The 17819-nt window shown below is 35.0% G+C and overlaps 1 protein-coding gene across 1 annotated transcript; it reads left to right on the top strand.

Moving 5' to 3' along the window:
- The first annotated feature begins 34 nt into the window (after window positions 1-34).
- LOC149845068 (putative LRR receptor-like serine/threonine-protein kinase At1g63430) lies at window positions 35-8201 on the top strand. Its single transcript, XM_089986958.1, has 5 exons — window positions 35-76; window positions 6749-6881; window positions 6983-7140; window positions 7402-7608; window positions 7719-8201. The coding sequence occupies exons 1-5, from the start codon at window positions 35-37 to the stop codon at window positions 7962-7964; spliced, it is 786 nt and encodes a 261-aa protein (XP_089843084.1). The 3' UTR covers window positions 7965-8201.
- Window positions 8202-17819: the final 9618 nt, after the last annotated feature.

Here is a 17819-nt window from a genome sequence, read left to right as displayed (position 1 = left end):
CCTATATTTATGTTTGAAAGCCAATGTTAACATGATGGTTAATCGAAAAGCTAGAGGATCATTTCCAGAGCTTGAAGTCTCTTCCTCTACTGGTTCTGCTTTCTAGTTCCCTATAGGCTGAATGTTAAAGCTCATAAGCAACCCTAAAATCATGTACACAAAGATCAAGTTGAAGCCAGAGTTTCATTGTTGAGAAGAAAAAATTGGTCATAAATCCTCAATTAATCTGTACCTGTTATCTTTGAGTTATAGGTCTCCAAAAACATTTTTCTCATACATTGTTCTCAAGCCTGTATTTAGATACATTAGACGAAAAGTTCTGTGTTTTGAATGAGTATAAATATGAATCCTTGCAAGAAAAAATTTCAAGATCAATCATTCCACATAAATGTGTGCAAGGGATGAAATGAAAAAGGGGGAGTGGCGGAAGCACCAATAAAGCAAATCACTCTTTAAGAGTGATTCCAAGAGCCAAGAACACAAACACTAAAAGTGTATACAAAAACCCACAAAAGGGAAAAATGACCAAAAGTCATAAATTGGATATTATTGAAGAAGGAAAAAGAGGGTGAACAACCCTTACAATACAAGAGGAAAACCTCCTCTATTTGTAGAGGAGGGAGCAATGAAGGAGGGACCACAAGGGGCTCCCATGTAGTCGTTGGGAGTCCCAACGGTCATAAATATGACCGTTGGGGCCCCAACGACTACATGAGTGGGGCCCTTGTGGTCTTATAAAAAGGTAAAAATAAAAAAAGAAAAAAGGAAAAGAAAAAAAGAAGAAAAGAAAAAAAGAAAAATAAAAAAGGAAAAAAGGGTTACATGGGGATTTTACCAAAATACCCCTATCAGGTATTTTGAGAATCAAAAAAAGAAAAACTGTATATATATACATATATGTATATATATATATACTTATATATATATATTTATATATATATATATATTTATATATTTATATATACATAATTTAACACGCCCCCTCAAACTTTACGGGGAAAAGACCGAAAGTTTACCAAGAAGAAACATAAATCGTGGAGTTAGGAGCGCTTTGGTGAAGAATTCAACCAGTTGATATTCTGAAGTGACGTATGGTAATGTGATAGTTTCTTTGAGGTATTCATCTCGAACGTAGTGGCAATCCATCTCGATATGCTTGGTCCATTCGTGAAACGTATGGTTGCTTGCAATGTAGATCGCACTTTTGTTATCACAGCAGAGCTTGGTGGGTGAGGAAATAAGGACACCCATGTCACGAAGGAGCCCTCTGAGCCACACGATTTCCATTGTTGTCATTGCCATAGCCCGATATTCAGCTTCAGTGGATGATAGTGAGACCTTTTGCTGCTTCTTGTATCTCCACGAGATGAGAGATTCACCTAAAAAAATGCAAAGACCAGTAGTTGAGATACGATCATTGTGATTTCCTCCCCAGTCAGCATCAGTAAAAGCAGTTAATTCAAGAGATGAGGAAGAGGATAAGAAGAGTCCCTTGGAGATGGTGTTTTTGATGTATCGCACAATTCTCATTACAGCCGCCATATGAACTGTAGTAGGTGCATGCTGAAACTGACTTGCAGCATGAACCACATGAGCTATGTCTGGACGGGTGATGGATAAGTAGGTGAGAGATCCAATTAATTGACGATAGGGAGTTGAATCCTCAAGAAGAACACCATCCTCAAGTCTCAGTTTTGCATTGATAACTTCGGGAGTCTCAACTTTCTTTTCATCAGATATTCCAGATTTGGTACAAATGTCTGCTGCCAATTTCATCTGAGATAAAATGTATCCTTGCAGGGAGTAAGCCACTTCAATTCCTAAAAAATATCTCAAGAATCCAAGGTCAGACATATCAAAAGTTTCTTTTAACATAGACTTCACATCATTTACTCCCTTTTGTCATCCCCAGTGATGATCATATCATCAACATATAACAAAAGAATAACAATGAAATTACCTATTTTCTTAACAAAAAGAGCAGTGTCAGTATAGCAAAAAGTAAATCCTAAATTGATTAATACATTACTAAACTTATCATACCAAGCTTTAGGAGCTTGCTATCCATATAAGGCCTTTTTTAATTTCAAAATTTTACCATTTAAATTCATACTCGGAGGTGGTTCCATGTAAACTTCTTTATTTAAATTTCCATTTAAAAGGGCATTTTTGACATCTAGTTGAAAAATTGGCCATTTTTTGGCAGAGGCTATTGCAATAAGAGCTCAAACACTAGTCATTCGAGCAACAGGGGCAAAGGTTTCATCATAATCTACCCCATACTCTTGGGTATATCCCTTGGCCACTAACCTGGCCTTATATCTTTCTAAAGATCCATCGCACTTAATTTTAACTTTAAAAACCCATCGGCATCGAATGAGTTTCTTGCCATTGGGTGGATCAACGATTTCCAAGTTTGAGCCCTCTTAAGTGCATTAAGTTCCAGTTCCATTGCTTCATTCCAATGAGCATATTGTCTAGCATCATTATAATGAGTTGGTTCATGAATTGAGTGAAGAGCAAGCAGACATGCCCGAAAATTTGGAGAAAAAGAATCATAAGATACAAATCTATTTGATATTTTTGAAATACGATTTGATCTTCTTTGAGAGGTTTCTTCAGTTGACTCATTTTGAGAGATTTTTTCAAGGGCACAAGGGGGATTACTTTCATTTCTTCTAGAGTAGACTTGTATTTGCCTTTGTACATTTTCTTGTAAATTTTGGTCATCATTTGGAGGTTCAAAAAAATCGTCTATGAGCGATTCACTAGATTCAACATCATCAATGACCTTTTCTTGAGGCAATAAGTCAAATAAAAAGGAATAATCAATATCTTCATTTGATTTATGCGAAAAAACATTTTCTTCTTCTAAGAATGTGACATCTTTTGAGATATAAAGTTTATTATTTGATGTGTCAAAGCATCGATAACCTTTTTGTTTTTCGCCATATCCTAAGAAAATGCATTCAATAGCTCTAGAAGAAAGTTTTCATTTTTGTGGGTTAAAACAAAGCATTTACATCCGAAAATTCTTAGTCTTTTATAATCGGGAGACATATTGTAAAGTTTCTCAAATGAAGAAAGATTTTTTAAAGAAGATGAAGGGGTTCTATTGATAAGATACGTTGAGGTTAGAACCGCTTCGGCCCAAAAAGATTTTGGAATATTTTTTGAGATTAATAAGGGTTCTTGTGGTTTCTATTATGTGTCTATGCTTTCTTTCCGCAAGACTATTTTGTTGCGGAGTGTTTGGGCAAGAACGTTGATGGCAAATTCCGTTTTCTTTTAAATAGTTTTGAAATTCATTGGACATGTATTCACCTCTCGAGTCAGACCTAAGAATTGATAGATTTCCCAAAAATTGATTTTTAACCATCGCATGAAATTCTTTAAAGAAGAAGAAAACTTCGGATTTGCGACTTAAAAAGTAAATCCATGTAAATCGAGTGAAGTCATCAATAAAGACCACATAGTACGAAAATCCTTCTTTGGACAAAATAGGGGAAGGTCCCCATACATCTGAATGAACAAGTTCAAAAGGCCGAGTGGTGAAATAATTTCTTTGAGGAAATGAAGTAGCTTTAGATTTCCCAAAAATGTAATCTTTACAAGTCATGTGATTGTCTTTACAAGTATTGTTCAAAAAAGGAAAAAAAGACATTTTCACAAAATTTGGATGACCAAGTCTCTCATGCCAAATTCCAATACCTTTGTCCTTTACAAGATTGCAGGATGACTTAGATGGAAGAGTCAAAAAATCCATAAAATAGAGATCACGCCTTCTATGGCCTTGCCCAATCAGCTTCCCTGACTGGAGATCCTGCACGGTGCAATCTTTAGGTGAGAAAGAGACTTGGCATCCATGATCGGTGATTTGGGAAACGGAAAAAAGATTTAGATTAATTTTTGGAACGACTCTTTAGGAACAAAGAAGGTTTGAGAAGTTTTAAAATCAAGTGTTCCAATACTTTCAATTTTTAACGATGTCCCATCAGCCGTTGAAACATAAGAGGATATGGGTTCAGAAAAAACATTAGAAAGCGAGTTTTTATGAGATGTCATGTGAAAAGAAGCACCAGAGTCTAGTATCCACGTACCTGGAGGTGATGAAGAGTAGGCGATGGCGGCTCCGAATGTTGAAGATGAAAAAGTCTTGAGAAGATGTTGGAGAACTTCGGAGATATGATTAAGAGTTTCTTTGATATCTCCCTCTTTGACACTTTCTTCTTCCTTCTTTGGAGAATTTTCTCCAACCGCGGTCACTTTTCCTTTAAGCTTTGGGCAAACCGGTTTAATGTGACCCGGTTCATTACAATAGTGGCAAATCACTCCCTTTCTATATCCATTATTTTTGTTAAAGTGGGGAGGTCTATATGCTTTTACATTTGATCCGCACCTAGAAACGACCAAAACTTCATCACTCTTGATACTAAGGCCAAGTCGAGTTTCTTCTTGGCATACTTCGGCAAGGGCGTCTTCAATGGGTAAGACTTTACTTCTATGGAGAAGAGATGCCTTAACTTGTTCATATTCCGGTCGTAGACCATGAAGAAATTGGAAAAAGTGCTCCTTTTCAATTTGTTCTCTTCTTAACTCAATATCTTTCGTAGCCACCCATTTAGGCTCAAGAAGAACAAGCTCATCCCAAAGAGGGGTTAAAGAACTAAAGTAGTCACGGACACTCATATCCGTTTGTCTAGTGGAACAAATTTTGTCTTGACAAAAAAATTGTCTAGCAAGATCCTTTTGGGTATACATACCCTTAAGGAAGAACCATGCCTCATTGGCTCTTCTAAATTTTGCAATATTTGCACAATTTTTGAGGTCCACATTGTTCATAAACCATGCCAAAATTTTGACATGATTACTTTCCTAATCCTCAATTTTGGATTGATGATCATTTATAGCTTTGATGTGTTCATCGCCATCTAAAGCTTTTTCAACATCATTTTCAATTTTAGTGAGAACAAGAGAGGGTTCGGGAGTAGTTCCCATAACAAAACCCCAAAGTTTCTTACCTCTTAGATGATTTTCCATAGCGGAGGCCCACATAAGATAATTGGATCCATTGAGCTTGAAAGAAAGCTCAACTTTAGAGTCACGTTCCATAGGAGCCGAAAAGGTCTTCTTTCCTTCTTCAAAAGCTTGAGAGGCACGCGTCCCAAGGCACCAAAAAGGTAGAAGCCGGATCACCAACCTTGCTTTGATACCATGAAATGAAAAAGGGGGAGTGGCGGAAGCACCAATAAAGCAAATCACTCTTTAAGAGTGATTCCAAGAGCCAAGAACACAAACACTAAAAGTGTATACAAAAACCCACAAAAGGGAAAAATGACCAAAAGTCATAAGTTGGATATTATTGAAGAAGGAAAAAGAGGGTGAACAACCCTTACAATACAAGAGGAAAACCTCCTCTATTTATAGAGGAGGGAGCAATGAAGAAGGGACCACAAGGGGCTCCCATGTAGTCGTTGGGAGCCCCAACGGTCATAAATATGACCGTTGGGGCCCCAACGACTACATGAGTGGGGCCCTTGTGGTCTTACAAAAAGGTAAAAATAAAAAAAGAAAAAAGGAAAAGGAAAAAAGAAGAAAAGAAAAATAAAAAAGGAAAAAAAGGGTTACATGGGGATTTTACCAAAATACCCCTATCAGGTATTTTGAGAATAAAAAAAGAAAAACTGTATATATATATATATATATATTTATATACATAATTTAACAAGGGATTCATGATAGCAGGATCCCCTTCATCACCTGTCTAAGTGGTAATGTGAAAATAATGATTGGGAACTCTATGGAACTTGGGTTCCTTTTCCACTCACTGTGCAACATGAAGAATGTTGCTCTTAGAATTCTCACGTGTGGGAATTCTAAACTGCACCTTTAGATGAATTCTCACCAGCTATGTAGCATGGGTGCTTCTGCACCCCCAAAGCACCTGTGATGCACCTTCACCCACACCTATGTGGCAATAGCTCCAAACTGTCCAAGTTTTAAAAATACTTAAAAACTTAAAAAACTTCTGTATAATTGTAAATGCATTCTATGGAATATATATACACACCCTCACGCGTGCACACACACCTATATCACACGGACACTTAGCATGTGTATCCCGTGTCGATACGACACGACACTCAGACACCTCATAGATACAATACAACACTTCATGGACACAGACAAACCCGTTTCGTGCACAGTCAATAATTGTGTCATTAACTTTATCTACTCTTTTTATGACCATATTTACTTATTTCATATTCACTTTTCTTTTTCTTTTAAAATTTTTGATCAAATACATTACATTTCAATTTCAACTTAGTGTCATTATTTGATGTTCCTAATTATATTGGTTTAGAATTGTTATTTCACATAAGCACATGCACACATACATCTATATGTGTGTACAGCCATGTCCCCATGTCCTAATTTTTGAAAACGATCAAAGCATACCAAGCACATTCACATCGTATCCCGCTCCCCCATCTGTATCCATGCGACATAGACACACACACACATACCACATATATATCTGCAATCCCCCACTCAAGTTTCTTGAAATTGCTTTGTCGCACTCTTCACTGCCGCACCTATGTAATAGTTCACTAGGAAGCCCTCATCTTACATACCCTGTTTGATTCAAATCTGTTTTAACCTAGCTAAATTAGCAAAATGAAAATGGTATAAGATCCGTTTGATTGAGATCAATTGCAAGTTTCTAAAATATTGTTCTTTAACATAGGCAGCAGACCTGTCAAGGTTGAACCATGAGAATACAGCCAAGTTGATTGGCTACTGCAGTGAGAATGATCCATTTTCGAGGATGCTAGTTTTTGAGTATGCATCCAATGGGACATTGTATGAACACCTTCATTGTATGTTCTCTCTCTTAAATTGTTGTTGAGGCTTATGTCGATTATGCCATTGTATTGAATGTTTCAATAATTAAAACATTTGCTTGCTTAATCTACTTCAGATGGAGAGGAATGCCAACTATCATGGGCTAAGCGCATGAAAATTGTTGTGGGAATAGCTCGTGGCCTCAGATACGTCCATTGTGAGCTTCAGCCTTCTTTCACTTTATCAGAGTTGAATTCCAGTGCCGTTTATCTCACAGAAGAATTTTCACCCAAGGTATACCTAGTGGGCAATCAGCATTGTACTCGGTCATTTGCAATGCGATGTTTGTTTCCATATTGAACTCTGGAATATTACTTTTTCTTTCTATTTCATTATCAATATAATTTTGTGAAGATGGATAGAAAATATCATTCAGTCCACCCAGGTTGATATGATACTGACATGTGCCAATGTTTCTTTTCTTTTCGATTTTTTTTTTCGTATTCTTGTGATCCCGGTGAAGTTATCATTGATAAGCTATTCTTTACTGTTTAGCTGGTTGATTTTGAGAGTTGGAAAGCAATACTTTCAAGGTCCGAGAAAAATTCTGGTTCGGTCAACTACACTGGATACTCCACAGAGTTGGTTGGAAGATTCTCTTCAGATGTCAAAGGAAACATTTTTGCATTTGGAGTACTCTTACTCGAAATTATCAGTGGTAGACCTCCCTACTGCCAAGAGAAAGGGTGCTTGGTTGACTGGGTGAGTGGTTCCTTCAGTAAATTAAATGTGTGAGAAATTGCATATATGCTTTCAAGGTTGAATTTTGAGTAATCATGCATGTTAAACATTCACTTGGGTTTCTGTTCTAGGCAAGGGAGTACGTAGATCTGCCTGAGATGATTTCTTGTCTGGTCGATCCACAACTGAAATACTTCCGGTATGAAGATGTCCGTGTCATATGTGAGGTGGTGAGTTTGAGCATTCAACCTGACCCAGCCAAGCGCCCACCGATGACGGTACTATGCTCCATGCTGGAAAATGGTATCGATATGTCTCCCACTGCTAATCTAAAGGAGTCTTCCTTGGCTTGGGCAGAGCTGGCCTTAGCATCGTAGTCATTGAGAAGATATTTGAAGTTGATGAAAGTCCCTGTTTGTGTATTAATCGTGAAGATGACAAGTTTCTTGTACAGCTGACTTGGTTTTCTTGGTTTGTGACATGTAAGTTCTATTTCCATTTTAACAGCATAGGATTTAGGCGAGTGTTTTTGTTTTGCCAGTTGACCTATGTTTAGATAACAAGGACTTGTTTGACAAGGAAATCTTTTGTGTTAATGAAGTTCATTGATGAAATGTCTGGTTCCTCAGTAAAATTTTCTTATCAATTTATTGATACTGGCCAGTTAGTCCATCTTGGTACATGTCCTAATTGTGTTTTGTTGGTAGACCGCTTACATATCGTGTTGTCTTTGTGGTTATCCACTATTTATGCATCTCTTTTTCTTCTTTCTCAAATTCCTTGCCTTTGCCTGTATCTCTGCAATTAAAGCTACCTACCTACCTCATGTTTTCTAGAGTTCTTCCATAGTACCGCAAGAGTTACTGCGAAAATGGCCATCAACAATCTGGATGCATGTGCGTTTTACACCTCTCTTAGATAAAGCAATTGACATTTTTACAAGATAAGCAAGTTTTGATGCCACATGATTGAGAAACATGTAGGCTTGAGTGCTACAAAACTGAGTCCATGCTTAAGAGTCCTATCCTTGCTGAGGGCAGATGTGGGCACAGGAAAAAAAAAAGGTGGTTAAATGAAAAAAAAAACTATTTATTTGGTTCTTGTTACAATATATAAAGTTTCATAAAAAGAACCTGCTTTTCTGCAGGTAATAGTAAGATGAACAATTTTATTTCTTCCTTATACGGGTAATAACGTAACTCGTCCCTATTCCACATGTACTTGCTTTATAAAATGCGAGTAGGATTATGAGATGCACATGATTTAATCACGTATGGAGTGATATGACATCCTCATGCCACTATTTGGAATATTCAATATAAAAACTCAGAATTGCTCCATTTGCTTCACCGAAAGTGGTGAGAAGATGGCCCATTTTCATATGAGAATGAGCATTCCCACCTGGGTGAAACAAGCACTTGAAGTGGGGCTCCTGGTCAGTTCTCATTGATGATCCCACCCTATTTTCTCACTTGATGGAAAAAAATTACGGTACATTTTGAAACAATTGGGTTACGTTTGTTTTGGTCACAGGTGGGATGAGCCTCATCACACTTGAGAAAGTTGAAGCTGTGTTTGTTGGTCACAGGGTCAGTTTTGTGACAAACTTTCTCTGAGGGGCATTCTCAAGTGAAAATCACCAATCATATGACTTGCACTTTGCCATATTTCTCTAAACTTGAGAAAATGCTGTAATTGTGATTAGAAAAGCTGTCTTTCACATAGCATTGCAAGTGTGACAAAGCTTTCACTTTTACATCTGAGAAGCAATAAGTTATTCTGAAAATGACATGTTTCTCGAAATGCTTTTTAATTTTTGAAATCCACCCCATGTCCAAATTCACAAATGTCTGACCTTTTTAAGACTTTTTTACCCTTTGCACAAGCAAACCTCTTGAGGTTTGCATGATATATAGGTACATGGTCCTGATCTCACAACCTCTCACTAAAAGTACAATTTGCATGATGATTTTGTGGACCTCACAAAATTCACATAACCAAATTTGCGAACATCTTGTAATTGAAATCTGCATACCTTCACAAATACCATATGAAATTCACATATATAGACAACATTTACGATACTGTGTGAATCTCCTTTAAGTAACTAATGATCAAGTAGGTTCACAAATGTGTGGTGATATTTGTATATTAATGTTTACTAATGTCCTCGATCTTTGCACTTTGGTCGATCTCTACAAATAAGGTATTACCTTCACATATATAGTATGACATTCATGAGCTACCTTGTGAATCTTCTTTAAGTAAATGATCCTCAAAGAGGTCCGCAAATGTGTGACAACATTCACATATAATTTTTGCAAATATCCCTAGATTATATATGAAGATCGCAAATTTGTGAAAGTCCCATACCATGCGAATCTTCTTTAAGTAAATTTGTTCTATATATACGAAAGTTATGACTCATTTGAGAAGTTCCCGAACACTAGCAAATTTGAGGAATGACTTGCCCATGAATTTCTCTAGTTTTTATGAATGTTCATACGAGCATCAATGTGACGATCGTTAATATAAAAGTGATGGTTCACATTCCAGGGCTATTTTTGCATAAACTAAGTTTTTTTGTGGTCCCAAATGTTCTTCTCTAGGCAAATTTTTTTTGACATTTTTTGGCAACTATTTTCGACGATTCATCGGAGGCACTTTATCAACGGTGGCACTTCATCAATGACTTTTTTAGAATTATCAACGATGAGTTTGTCTAGTAAACACATTGTTAACAGTTGAATAAATTATTTTTTGAAATATCAGCATGAATTAGTAAATAACTAAAACATTAACACAAGTCAATTATTTTGTAAGAGAATTGCATAGTTTTCAAGTTATCTTTATATGTTCAATAGCATTCTCCATTTTTTTTGTTTAAATCATTTGTCAATGAGTGTCTATTTGTCACTTTATTTCCTTAATGATTGTTATACTTCTGTCCTTGAATTTGGTTATTTATTTATTATGTGTCTTGTATTATAAACACGAGTAGGGAACACTTGCATCATTTTTGAGTTTTTTTTTGCATTTTCAATAGCCCATTCTGTTTATTTTTTGTAAATCTTTTTCAATGGCCTATTCCCTATCTCTATTTCCCACCTATTTACCTTTATCCTCATTTTATTATTATAGAAAATTATGAGCTTGTTTGATACAAAATAATGATTGAAGAAACTGTCTCGAAGCAGATCACACCAACACCATGTGCTACTATTGGAACACAATAGAAAAAACCAAAGAAAAAAAATTATACACTAGGTGATACTTCCTACTATTAAGTATGAAGTAGGTTTGACAAGTGGGTATAGAGGGACCCTGCTTCGTGGCCAACAGACTGGGTGTGACATTTTTCATAAAAAATGTAATCTTAGTAAGCTGAAACCTAGAAATTTGCACTCAAATAAACAACTAACACCTTTAATGTGCTTCAAATCTATGACTAAAGCTAAAAAAAGGTTGAGGAGTTTGTGGCCACATTCATGTCTTCCATCCTGAAAGCATCTAAGGAAGGGGAGGGGGAGGATAACTCATGTCTGCAATCGGTGGTGAAGAAGTTTGGGCTATTGGCTCAGTCTGAGGTTGTTGCTAATCTCATTACTAGACTAGAGAAAGCTAGAGATGCGGCCACCTGTAGTGATAGTGGCGAGATAGAAAGGAAGAGTATGAAGAATAGAGGGGAAGAAACTTGTACAAGGGCAACGGATGTAGCTCAACAAGAAGAGAATGTAATGCACCAAAATTTTAACTTGAAAACATGTAAATTTTTTTTCAATTCAATTAAATACTAGGTCTCATTTATGGCATTGCCTTAATCAAATTAAGCTCTAAGGAGTCATCCTGCGCAAACACCAACATTTAATAGCTCCTTAGAACCAAATTTGAGTAAAAATATCCAATTAATAATACCCTTTTATTAAATAAATTTGAAACCACAATGGAAATATTATTTTGAAATCGGTTCAACATTTTGGGCGAGTTATAGGTATGTAAAAACATTTCTACCAAACCATAAATAATTCTAAATCATTCATTCCATACTAAATAAAATAAAATAAAATAAACAAGTATTCTATCAAAAGTGTTCCAGAGATCAATAGTTGGTTCTCATGGCAGCACCACAACATCCCGCAACTGCTCCAGTTTAATTATTTTGTATATATTTATTAAAAAAAATAAAAGTCATACTTCAATGAGTCTCAATTGGAAAACACATTAACAGTGCATGTATACATAACACTAAGCATACAATCAATAATTATAATCATCCAACTGAATAATTAAAACAATTAAGTTCAAGGAAACATGATACCAAAGCATGTCACAGTTAAATATCAACATCAACAACATGATTTCAACACAGATATAATTATGTAAGTAACTATATAAATGTAAATGCATTGATTTTCTTTTTTAAAGGCTCTACCAGGTACAAGAAGGGCAAACTATAACCCAATCTAGATCACTCAGGATTTATTATTCTATATATTTTAATTTAACCAAGTGACTGACTAAGCTAGAATCCCACTAGAAGCAGTCAAACACCAAGAGAAGCTCCCATAGTGGCAGCAAACAAGATCAATCCTAACACTCTTTAGAGATAGGGACATATCATTTAGAACAAATTGGTAGTCCGCTCCCCTAACTCCGTAGAACAAGTGAGACCTTCCATCGACAAAAAAACAATAGTGTCTACGCAAGCTATACCACCCACCCTCTCCAAGGTAGGCATGGGATCTCCAGTCACCCAAGTTCAGCAACCAACACCCAAAATCACTAATTGTGATCCATGATTCTGCGATTTCGACAGCCAATGCCCAAAAATCAATGATTTCGGCAACCAACACCTAAAAATCATAAAGTGTAGGGTTATCTTATTAAGGCCAAAGACCAGTGCAGCTGGGCAAACAATCCACTCAGTGTGTTCTCGGTTCCTCTTCCAAAACCAATGCTCAATATGCAATTTATGAGCAATATGTGCATACATATCATTTTTTAGAGTCTTATGCGCCAACACTCACAACATACTTTATCATCATTTTATGCAAATCATTGCATGTTGTACTTAATCCTTAGCATATGCATATCATCACATCATATGCAAGCATCACATCATAAACATAACATGATCACATGTTGTATATCACAATACTCTATGCATGTATAACTTCATATGAATCATATGCATACATACTACATGTCATAGCACTATATGCATTAATCACATCATATATATACCATATACATGTTATTCATCATAAACACATGCAATATATCATCAATACATGCTTAATATCATAACATAAAAGCATGCATAATCATCACATAGCATATCATAATCATAATTGGATACACACACTACTCGTTAACGCATAGTGTATCCATTTGGTTAAGTTCTGGAACCAAAACATACCCAATTGGTCCACTTTAAGAACAAGGACACGAATAAGAGTTTGGATCAGAGAAAAATAAATAATTTACCAAAATTGGTTTTTGTTCCCTAAGCAGACATGCCCAGTTCATTCCCTCCGAAGAAGCATCAAACAAAAAACCTATAGAAGGATACAAATTTATAAATTTTACTATAGATAGATGGATATGTCTAGCAAAATCTTCCACTGATATCAGGTCTAAACTCTAATCCAATTATGAATTAAATTGCATAGACCACAACCTATTCAAGTTCTTGGACAGGCAGTGTTCCAATTTTTTTAAGTTTCAGAACCATCTTCTATAATTTTTAATTCACAGACCTTAATAAATCTGTGTATCAAATTTTTATTGAAAAAATTTCAATATGTAATATCACATATGTAAAACTTTTGGCTATATCTATTGGACAAATTAAGAGAAATAAAATCCATAAAATAGTGTAATTGTATACAAAATTTCTATTAGGAAAAAAATTTTGTTTCAACTTCTAAAAGTCGTATTTCCTAATCCGAACACAAATGAAGCCAAATTTTCTGTTGAGACTTCCTTGACATGTCTGGAACATCCCTCTAAAGTTTGAAAATTTTTGGCCTTGTTGTTTTGGTGTATGATAAAGTTCTTAAAAAGTGTTTGTGCCCATAAAAATAGGACAACATGCTTTTTACATAAATAACATATTTAATTCATGTTTTTCATAAAATAATCTACATAAACATGATTTTACATGGATCAATTCAACATAACTCAATCAATATTAGTTTAAATGCAAAAACATAATCAATTCATGTTGTATATGTGTAATTCAATGAATGCAAATAAGTCTCAAATCACACATGATTGTTTTCTCCAAAACCGGCATACATACGCCAAAACATGTATCATAAAACTAGAATTAATTTGAATAACATATCAATCATGCACATGTATATCAGATCTGACATGGATATGAATAAATAAAGGCTGATCATAAATTAATCAAATATAAACCACACATAAAACCATATAAATCTTTTTTTTTTTGAAAAAGGCTCCCATAAACCCTAATCGTTATGACCTATATGAATTTATTTATGATATTTAAATTCAGCCATACATAAAAATCATTCGCCTAACATAGATAAGGTTCATATCATATAGTACATAAATCTCAACATAAAACATAACATCATAAACCCCTAAAACTATTTTTCCAAAAAAGAACCATGAATCCCCAAAATTGATATTCACTATTTAGGGTTTTATTTTTTTTCAAATATTATTTTAATTAAATACTATAAATATCAATTTTAATAGGGTTTAAATATGTTGATCATATCAATTACACAAACACTATAATTTAGATATATAAATAATAATCTTTACAAACAATAAACAAGATTTAGGGTATTTTCCTGAAATCATTTTTGGCAAAAACCTATTTGGAGTCGGGTAGACCTCTAAAAACCATCGGATACCAGTCCAAGCACAAAGATAAGGATAATATAATATCAAATACATGTATGAAATTTTATTCCAGCATGCATATTCACCCTTGGTGCTATGCATATACACAAGGTTGATATACACCTACCTAAAAAATTGGCTAGGATGGAAAAATCATTAGAAAATCGTTAGATGTTGGTGTGTAGCTTCACCACCAATGGATGTACAGCCCCACCTGCAAGCTTTAATGGAGGTCTAGACCTAGGGTTTGAGAAAGACAAGGGTCAATCAGAATTGAGTGAGCGGTCTTCTCCTCTCTTTTTATAGATTTCCCTCAAGTCCCTCTCCCAAAGAGACTTCTACCTCTATAAGAACTTTGTCCTTTCAGGAGATTTACAGATGCAAAGACTCAACAAAATTTGATGTTTAAATAGTTGATTTGATAGCCTTTAAAACATAGATCATTGTGGTGGTCTTTGATTTAATTGTATGTGCACCGATCGATTGAGAAAAATAGTCAACACAAAAAAATACTGATTTTGACCTACAATTAGGCATGAACTTTGATCAACTATAGAACTCTTAAATCACCACCAATTCGAGCATATAGATAGTCAATATTGATTTCTTTGAGATGAGAAATATCAAGGTCAACTTTGATTTAATCGGTGAGCTGTCGATCAACCAAAATTTTTGCCAAAACAATAATGATATTGTTCAAAGCATCCCACCCTATGGATCCAATATACCAATTTAAATCCAAAATAAATCAAAATTCAAATTAAGGTTTATTTATTAGAATATCCAAGATCCATTTATTAGATTATCCGAGATCAATTTTTTGGATTATCTAAGATTCATTTATTATATCATCCAAGATCCATTTATTAGACCTAGGTATTAAAATTATAACTATCCAAATCCACTCCAAATTAAATCCTAAATTAAACCCAAATTAAAATTCAACTTAACATAAAACACTAAACTAAATTAAACTCTAACTAAAATCCAAATAATAATTTAGCATTAATTGAGATTAAATATAAATTAAATTCAAGCCATTATTTTAAATAAAATTTGTCATCATTCCTCATAATATTTTCAAAATTTTGCGAGTTTTATAGAGGATGCAAAGCCTAAGGTTGAGGTGATGGTGGAGAATAGAGAAGTTAGAGATGTTGAGGTAGAGGTTGATGTTGAGGGTCCTCAAAAAGTAGAGGAGAGTGAGGGTCCTTTGGCTAGATCAGATACTCAGCCAAAGGTTGAGGCTGGGATGGAGAGTGCACAAGAGATTTCTGAGGGGGATCATTTAAAGAGATTAGAGAGAGATCCTCACGAGTCTGAGGTGGAGGTTTCAGATAATAAGGTGCTAGATTATCTCTTAAAGGAATAATGACAAACAATGTCCGGTGTTGATGGACATGTATTTTCTTCATTTGTTATTTTGTATATACATGTTTGTAAGATATTTGCAATCATTGCCAATTTTGCATTCAATCATTGATTAAGTTGTCATATATATATATATATATATATATATATATATATATATGTTTGAAACATATTTTTATATTGATTTATATGTTGATTCTGTATATCGATTTATAAGCTATCAACAAAAATTTTTATATCGATTTGTATGATATTTGATCATCGATTTGCGTTATACTATGACAATATTTTCGTAACAAAGGCAAATTGTTGTGGCCGACAAAGATGTCATTGCGTAAATCGCCTAAAACGTAAATCACTTAAAGGTATATGTTATTTTATTATAAAATCTTTGGCGGGTCCCATAAGCATTAAACTCCTCTGCTATAAAAGGAGCTCCTCGCAATATTTTCCCCTAAATGTTCCACAAAAAATCTTTGCTGTCGTCTGCTTTCGTCAAAGTACTCTTTGCCGTCTCGGTGAGTTTTGTGTAACCAGGTATTTTTATGATTTATGAAGTTACCACGATTTGTACATAGGTTTGCTAAATCTTACAATGATGTTTTTGTGTTGTGTAGGTTACCAATGACTTACATTCGTAAGAGAAGAAACACTTCATTGTTAGAGGGGATGACTCCTGACAAAATCGTCGAACAATATACTTTGTATGAGCAATTAGAAGCATACTACAGAATAATGACAATTGAGAATGATAAAGAAAGGGAGCAAGTGCTGGAAAAGTATAGAGTGGAGCCTAATCCATCATATATTGAAGATGATAATCCAACGAAGAATGATGAGGAAGAAGTAAAGATGAAAAAGAAGAAGAAGGATGATGAAGAGAAGCAAAAGTAAAGGAAGGAGGAGAATAATAAAAAAAAGCAAAGGAAATCAAGGCAAAAGAAGGAGGAGGAGGAGGATAAGGAAAAGCAAAGGAAAAATAAAGAGAAGGAAGAAGAAAAGCAAAGGCAATTGAAAAAGGAGGAGGAGAAAGAGAAGCAAAGACAATTGAAAAAGGAGGAAGAGAAGCAAAGACAATTGAAGAAGAAGGAAGCGGAAAGACAAATGAAACAAATTGAGGATGAGGAAGAGAAGGAAAGGAAAAGGAAGGAGAAGGAGGATGAGAAAGAGAAGGAAAGATAAAGGAAGGAGAAGGAGGAGGAGAGAGAAAAGTAAAGGAAGAATAAGGAGGAGGAAGAGAAGTGAATGCAAAAGAAGGAGGAGGAGGAAGAGAAGCAAAGACAATTGAAGAAGAAGGAACATGAAAGGCAAAAGAAGCAGATTCAGGATGAGGAAAAGAAGGAAAGGCAAAGGAAGGAAAAGGAGGACAAGGAAGAGAAGAAAAGACATAGAAAGGAGAAGAAGGACGAGAAAGAGAAAGAAAGGCAAATGAAGGAGAAAAAGGATGAGGAAGAGAAAGAAAGACAAAGGACAGAGAAGGAAAAGGATAAAGAGAATGAAAGAGAAAGGAAGAAGCAGAAGAAGGAAAGGGAAAGAAAAAAACAAAGGATGGACACGAAGAAGCGAAGGAAGAAAGAAGTACAAAAGCAGAGGAAGGGAGGGGATGAAGAGAAGAAAAGTGTGACCAAGGTAAGTAAATCACCATTGTCTGTCGCGATGTATTGTTGTAGGTATTATTATGTATAGTGATTACTATGTATAGCGGTTACTATGAATAGTGATTACTCTGTATAGTGAATACTGTGATAGTGATTACTATATATAGTGATTACTATGTATAGCAATTACTGCGATAGCGATTACGTTGTATAGTGATTACTATGTATAATGATTATTATGTATAGCGATTACTGTGATAGCGATTACTATGATAGTGATTACTATGACAATGATTACTATGTATAGCAATTATGAGGTTGCCACGATTTGTACTTAAGTTTGCTAAATCGTATAGCGATGATACGAGCGAATGAAATAAC

Source organism: Nuphar pumila, chromosome 2 (genome assembly GCF_984573655.1).
Source record: "Nuphar pumila chromosome 2, dmNupPumi1.hap1.1, whole genome shotgun sequence".
Classification (NCBI taxonomy): domain Eukaryota; kingdom Viridiplantae; phylum Streptophyta; class Magnoliopsida; order Nymphaeales; family Nymphaeaceae; genus Nuphar; species Nuphar pumila.
Note: the sequence above shows the minus strand (reverse complement) of the source record. Positions and strands in the feature narration are given on the sequence as shown.